The sequence below is a fragment of the Callorhinus ursinus genome, unplaced genomic scaffold (genome assembly GCF_003265705.2).
Source record: "Callorhinus ursinus isolate GAN/ISIS: 27379988/994484 unplaced genomic scaffold, GSC_fseal_2.0 scaffold2396, whole genome shotgun sequence".
NCBI lineage: Eukaryota > Metazoa > Chordata > Mammalia > Carnivora > Otariidae > Callorhinus > Callorhinus ursinus.
Window position 1 is genome coordinate 1 of NW_027399450.1, and position 7,771 is coordinate 7,771.

Below are 7,771 nucleotides of genomic sequence, written 5' to 3' on the forward strand. Positions count from 1 at the left end.
CAGCGAGAGAGGGAACACAAGCAGAGGGTTTAGGAGAGGGAGCAGCAGGCTTCCCGCGGAGCAGGGAGCCCGATGTAGGGCTGGATCCCAGGACCCTGGGATCATGACCTGAGCTGAAGGCAGATGCTTAACCGACTGAGCCACCCAGGCGCCCCTGGTTTCTGTGTATTTTTATCAACTCTGAATTTTTCTGGGAAGTCTTTCACATTTTTTCTTAGGTCCAAGGTCGATACACAAAATGTGTTTTATAACTATGCCCTATGAAAAAGAGCACCCCATTTTTATCTTTTTGTGTTACAGATTTCTCTTGTACAATTTCTCATTGAAAATTGCCTCAGGATATTTGGAGAAGACATCACTTCCCTCTTGGGAGAGAACTCAATGAGTCTTGATAACAGCGAGAAGGCTGCAGGTACTGTGAATAATTTAATTGGCTTTAGTGTGAAGCAGACAGCAAGGTTGCCAGGGGTCATGGGAGATGCTTAGACAGCGCTGTTCTGGAGCCCAGAGCATCGCCAGGGCAATGATTTCCATCTGCTCCTTCTTCCGAAGGCTGGCTCACAGGTCAAGGGAGGTTCCACACTGTTGTGAGACCAAAGAAAGGATAAGATGAGACCTCTGATTTCAAGAAGTTTCTAGTGTAGATCATAACGGCATTAGAACTCATCATGGTATGCTACCGTGTTTGGGAATTTTTTCTAACAAAATTCTAAATGGGTGCTAAATATCTATCTATCTCTGTATAGATAGATAGAGAAAACATCATACATATAAATGTATTTATACATATAATTGGATACTTACACTATATAAATATATAAACATAATATATATAACTATGGGTAGTAGAGGTGCTCTGGTTGAAGCCAGAGCGAGGGGCCTTTCTTCCCCTCCCTCCTCTTTTTGCTCAGGGGCTCTTGAGGCACCATAGATTTCCAGTGCCCTTTGAAACGGGTTGAAAAGAACTGGCATCATTGAGAAAAAAGGACTTGACTCGATGTCAAACGACCTCTCCAGAATCTAAATTCCTGTGCCCCCGTTTTCCAGCTATATTATCTTTGGCCAGTTATTCTAGCTCAGTATCAGTTTATTCATCTCTAAAATGTGGATAAAAATACTGTCTAAATCTTAGAATTGTTGTAAACATTAAATAAGTGGATGCATGTAAAATAAATTTCAAAAAAAAAAAAAAAAACCATTAATAGGACTAGGAGAAGTGTCCCTGAGACTAGAGCTAGTATTATTTGAGCCTAGCTCATCTGAGCTAACTGGCAGCAGTCCACCTTAGAAGGTCGACATTCCATTCAGAACCTGGAGACACGTATCATCAATCCCTCCATATTTTTGACATTTCTTGGTTTCATGACGTTTACCACATTGCATTCAGGAAATCTTTAGGAAAATTTAAGTCATCAGGATTTAAGATGAGTCTGGGGCACCTGGGTGGCTCAGTCGTTAAGCGTCTGCCTTCGGCTCAGGTCATGATCCAGGGGCCCTGGGATCGAGGCCTGCATTGGGCTCCCTGCTCCAAGGGCAGCCTGCTTCTCCCTCTCCCCGTCCCCCTGCTTGTGTTCCCTCTCTCGCTGTCTCTCTCTCTCTCTGTCAAAAAATACATAAAATGTAAAAAAAAAAAAAAAAAATAGAAAAGCAAAAAAGAAGGTTAAGCGAATGAAAGAACAACTAAGACTACTAGTACTCTCACTTCTTCCTTAGACTCCGGCCAGAAGAGAGTTAAAATGCGTGCCTTAGGAACCTGGGCCTTTCAGAAGGGCTCCAGAACTTGCCAGGGGAACCAGTGCAGAGTCCCACCTTCTGCAAAGCCAGGACAGCTCTTTGGAGTTTCCCTCATGGATGTGTGTGATAAAGACAACCTGCCCACCCCGGTTCTGGTAGGTCATCTCATTTTGGTCTTTTCAGCGCTCCTGAGGAGGGGAAACTCGGAGAGGCCAAGTGTCCTCATCCAAATCTATCCCCAAATGGAGAAGTCATTAGACAGCCCCTGGCTTTGGCTGAGAAGCTCTGTTACTGTTATTTCAAAGAATGGAATCTGATTAGGTACTGCAGAGTCATGAGGTGCACACAACCGGAAAGGGCATTCTGGTCCATTCCACTTGTGCCTTGTTTCCACAAAGACCCACGTAAGCCTGTTCAGATCAGTCAAAATGGACTCTGGGTCTGTGAGTCTCTGAGAGGCCTCCTCGTCTTCCCACTCTCCCTTCACTGCCTTTCCGAACTCACACTAGTCTCAAGTCTCCTTCAGCGGAGTCTACTCAGTCTAACAACTGCAAACACCTGACACGAGCATCAGGACGCATCCTCTGGCAAATAGGAATCCATTAATCCTAACAGAATATGTCAAACGAAAGCCACAGAGTTTGGCCTGTGTTATCTCAAACTGGTGGACTGAATTGTCAGTGTTGACATTCACGGAGTATTCGGTATCTCTGCAAGCACTGTGCTGGACGTAGGGAACGTTCTGCTAGATATGAAGGAATGTATCATATTCGCTAGCACGTGACATGCTAGCTACTACCCCAGTTCCTTGCATCACAGCAAATTTAGGAGGTAGCTAGGATTATGAACCTCCGCACTTCCCAAATGAATCAGAAAAGCCTCAGTATAGTACGATTGTGCCCCAGCTCTCACAATAGATAAGTAGCATAATAGACTTCAGCTCCGTTGCATTACCTGACTGCAGCCCTTATTGACTTTCTACACAGCAGGGAGAGGACATGAAGATAGAGCAAAAGACAATGAAAGACTCATGAGAAGGGAGTGTGATCAGAGAAGGAGAAGAGGGTTTTTGAGCCTGATTTTAAAAGAGGGAAGGAAATAGAAGAAATAGGAATGGAGTATACAGTCACTTAAAGAGAAATAAACACATGGGAAATGAGTATTTCCTAAATAGACATCCATACTTGGGGGAAGAGCATCTATGTAAGGGAATAATGAGAAAAGATTGGGAAAGTAGGAAACAGACGGTATTTCCACAAAGGCCTTGAAGCAGAAAAGTTTGATTTAAAAGTGTCAATTCAATGGAAAGGAAAATCTGATTAAAATAAGTGTTTAAAATGTTTCAGTGTATGACTGTAAAATGGATTTTTGGGTAGAAAATGTAGAGAGAGACACTGAAAAAAAAAAAAAAATCCAGATTGACTTTCGTCCTTCCCGCTCTAAAACGGTGTACCATCACATTCCCCCGCTCGTTCAAAACGGAGGCAAGCTTGTGCTGTGGGTTTGTGGATATGAGACGCCATATACTTTCCTTTTCTTCCTACAGGATATGCTTTCCTTTATTAATCAAAAGGGGCCACTCACGGAAGGCATCTTCAGAAAATCAGCCAATATAAAATCATGCAGAGTCCTAAAGGAGAAACTAAATTCTGGGGACAAAGTGAACATGGACAGCGAATCTGTTCTTGTGGTCGCATCCGTCTTAAAGGTAGGGAAGGTTCCAGCATTATCCACACACGAGTCACTGAAGCTATGATTAGGGTCCTTCATCATGACTGCTCAAGGACCATAATGGGCATAATAGATTAAGAACCTGACAAACTGAAAAGCGCTTGACAAAATCAAAATTTAAGGAAGCTACTTTAGGAGTTAAAAGCCCCATATGATAGAAACACTTTCTGTTTTCACCCCACACCGCCCTCCCCACCTTCACTCCTGGAGACTCCATGCAAAATACTCATACGAAAATGACTACTAGTAATGATAGTAAATTTCAAAATACGCGCTTACACATACACAATTGTTTACCAAAGCAAACATCCTCACCACCCTCCTAATGAAGGTAAAGTTTCCAAAGGCAATAGAACAGAGAAAGAATTTAGTCCACCCACCGTGGCACTTATTACCAGCTCTGAACAACTCTATGTCAATGTAGTAATGACTACAATCTTAGAGTCTCAGTCACATTTGGTCTTTCCTTGTCCCCCATTAATGTTCGACGATACAATAAAAGCAATGGTTCAGAAATGACTTAGGTAACCACTCCTACGCTGGGGCCATAGCAATATCCACTAGTAATATACATATAGGCATCGCGAGGCAGGAGAAGAATGATGATACACAAGGTAGCAAGATGAGTGTTGCCCTCTGTCAGGTGCCCGCAGGGAATTGATTCTCTAGCAAGAGGCAGTAGGTTCTTTCCTAATTCCGTGTTGTAAGCACCGACTAGGAAGAGGGTGAGCACTTGTGGGTACAGTGCTTAGACATTTCTAAAGTTTTCTCTTCCTAAAGTTGACTGATCTTGGTGGAGAATCAGACTCTGCACCCTTGGCCTTGATAATATCGTGTCAAACTAACTGGAGAATTGGCCTAAACTAGGAATGAATGTATCCTCAGGACCACAATGAGTCTGCCATTAGTCTCTAGACTTTTGGACAGTTAAGAAAAGGAAGAATGAAGCAATTATGAGAGTAGCTTTCTTCCAGGGAGCACACATACCCCAAATCAGAAGACCTGGTTCTTTCCTAATATGTGTGCAAGAGCACACCTGTTTGTGTTTTGTTTGCTTCAGAACTTTTCTTGCTAGAATTAAGAGCTAGCACTGTGTCTAAAACAAGCAAAATGGGCATGTGTATTTCTGTCCAAGAAACTAACAGGATTTAGGATAGTCTATAGCCAGACCCTGTCAGTTTGTGGTACTTTGCACAAAAAAGCACACGCAAAAAAATAAGTTCCAGATGACAGAAGGGAGCTTTCTCTTCATTTCCACCACAGCCTAAGCTCTGCTTTTATGCTTCTAAGTTTTAGTGGGAGAAAATCCAAGCACCTGCTTCTGCGTGTGCAAGTCAATGGAGCGGCAGAGCCGAGCTCTTGACTGTGGGTCACAGTTTGGGTATCTGTGAAGGAAGTGGGGGCTGAACTGAAATTTTTAACTACATATTTTCTCTGTAATATTTCCAGTACATATTTTCTATAATATCTATACATATTTCTTTATCTCCATAAGGATTTTCTTAGAAATATCCCAGGAAGTATATTTTCATCCGATCTCTATGACCAATGGCTCGGTGTTATTGATCAAGGGAGCGAAGAGGAGAAGATAACCGCAGCCCAGAGGTAATGATGCAACGATGACTCTCCTCGGGTCCCATCTCCAGAACACAGCCAACATACGATTAGGAAAATATTGGCTTACCTTTTTCAGCTTTGCCCACTAAACTCCTGACCAATGCCAAAGAGTTTCAATTCTTCCCACCCATGGGGGCCAGCTTCAGAATAGAGGCACGCTTTAGGGTATTATTGTTGTTCTCCTGACCGTACTAATGTGGAATCCTTGGCCGTTTTACACCTTCTGGATACATGAAACAGGTAGACGAAATCCATTTGTCGGTTCAAGAGAGATGCTAGAGCATCGGCTGCCAGGGGTATGCCCTTCATAGTCTGTCAAATATTTACCTAACCGGAGAAGTTTTTATCTGGCTCAGGAACTGAATTCAGTGAAACAATTTTGTATACATTCATGCCTGGAACTCTGCTACAGCGGGTTGTCTACTAGATATACAAGGATGTATCCTGGTCCCTGTCTCTGTACTTCCAACCTCCTAAGTGGAGTGCCTTGCCTAATTTCAAAGTGTATTTTTCTGACCTTAGGCTTTTAGCGCAGCTGCCAAGAGCAAATGTCGTTCTCGTGCGATACCTTTTTGGAGTGTTATACAACATTGAGCAACATTCCTCAACCAATCAGATGACAGCTTATAATTTATCAGTGTGTCTAGCCCCAAGCATTCTTTGTCCACCTAATTCCTGCAGCTTGGAACTGGAAGGCAACTTCATCAAAAAGGTAATGAGAGCTCTCATTTTTGTCCCCCCGGGGGGTAGAATCCCTACTTTGAACCGGAATTGTGCAGCAGTAACTCTGATGGATGGAACTTTGTGAAGTGCACCTTCTCATTAGGCCCCTGTGGAGTGGCAGAGTTCTTATTCCTACTGTGGTGGGGTCTGGGAAGGGGTGTCGTTAAACAGGAGACTCGGAGCAGTGGAGTCACGTCTTCCCCATCCAGGACACTAAACACTAGACTGACTAAACAAGACAGAGAAGAGTCGTGGGACACGATAGAAAAGGACCTGGGCCTTGGAGCTCCACAAGGCAAGGTTCACCTCTCAGCCTCGTCCTTCAGGGACTTGTCACCTTGGCCAAAGACGTGGTTTCCTCACTACACGATGGCGACAACACCCAGCTCCTCCGGTCACCACTGGCACCTCCTAGGTGGCTTGGGCAATATGAGCACCCATGGCTCCAAACACACTGGCCTTCCTCTGCACATTGTGGCTCACTTCGAAAAACACTCGGCTGCTATTTCACCTCTGCTACGTCATACCGCAACTAGTAAAAGATTCCGAAACATCCTCATAAAATGACAGGTCTTCCCCAAGCTCACACAGAGAGCCAGCAGGAGGCAAAGCAATGCATGGGAAGGGACTGAAGTTAGACAGACAGATAGATACGTTTTCTCTCCAGATCTGTGGGTTTTCCCACACAACCCCACAAAAATCTCTGCTTCCCAACTTTAAGGTACTTCTTCATTTAAGAAACGGTTTTCTTAAGTTTTTGCTCCTACTTTATAAATTTTAATAAGATGTTATAGATCAGTTACAACTCAATAAAACTGGAAACAAAATTTAAAATCAAGAAATAAGTCAACTTTCATAAGGCAGGCTACTTTGAAAATTATCCTAGTTTTATGTATATATATATGTGTGTATGTATGTATTTATGTATTTGTCTTTTTGATGTGTATTTATTGAGAGAGGGAAAGAGAGAGCATGAGCGGGGCAGGGGCAGAAGGAGAGGGAGAGGGAGAGGGAGAAGCCCAAGCAGATTCCCCACAGAGCACGGAGCCCAATTTTGGCTCCCTGTGGGGCTTGATCTCACCACCATGAGATCATGAGCTGAGCCAAAATCAAGAGTCAGACGCTCAACTGAGGCACCCTGCAATTTATCCTAGTCTAAAAGACGTAGCCACTGATTCCAAAATGTTAGCTATTAAACTAGGCCACGCATTATAACCTTAGCCCACTGATGAGCACTATTTTAAAATCTGTACCCAAAGTACACGGGAATGTATCACTCTTTCTAAGTTATTTCTTAGAGAACTCTGGTTTCTATGTTTCCATTTTTTAAGATTTTAATTATTTACTTGACAGAGAGAGACACAGCGAGAGAGGGAACACAAGCAGAGGGTTTAGGAGAGGGAGCAGCAGGCTTCCCGCGGAGCAGGGAGCCCGATGTAGGGCTGGATCCCAGGACCCTGGGATCATGACCTGAGCTGAAGGCAGATGCTTAACCGACTGAGCCACCCAGGCGCCCCTGGTTTCTGTGTATTTTTATCAACTCTGAATTTTTCTGGGAAGTCTTTCACATTTTTTCTTAGGTCCAAGGTCGATACACAAAATGTGTTTTATAACTATGCCCTATGAAAAAGAGCACCCCATTTTTATCTTTTTGTGTTACAGATTTCTCTTGTACAATTTCTCATTGAAAATTGCCTCAGGATATTTGGAGAAGACATCACTTCCCTCTTGGGAGAGAACTCAATGAGTCTTGATAACAGCGAGAAGGCTGCAGGTACTGTGAATAATTTAATTGGCTTTAGTGTGAAGCAGACAGCAAGGTTGCCAGGGGTCATGGGAGATGCTTAGACAGCGCTGTTCTGGAGCCCAGAGCATCGCCAGGGCAATGATTTCCATCTGCTCCTTCTTCCGAAGGCTGGCTCACAGGTCAAGGGAGGTTCCACACTGTTGTGAGACCAAAGAAAGG

General features: G+C 43.6%; 1 protein-coding gene across 1 annotated transcript; it reads left to right on the forward strand.

Annotated features, from left to right (window-relative positions):
* Positions 1-54: 54 nt before the first annotated feature.
* Positions 55-7,579, forward strand: LOC112818905 (rho GTPase-activating protein 20-like; the record flags this gene model as incomplete). The annotated part of the gene is made up of 6 exons (XM_073890705.1): positions 55-412; positions 1,714-1,889; positions 3,281-3,442; positions 4,961-5,070; positions 5,605-5,794; positions 7,468-7,579. Coding segments are annotated over exons 1-6 (781 nt in total), but the record flags the coding sequence as incomplete, so codon positions are not given.
* Between the last annotated feature and the right edge of the window lie 192 nt (positions 7,580-7,771).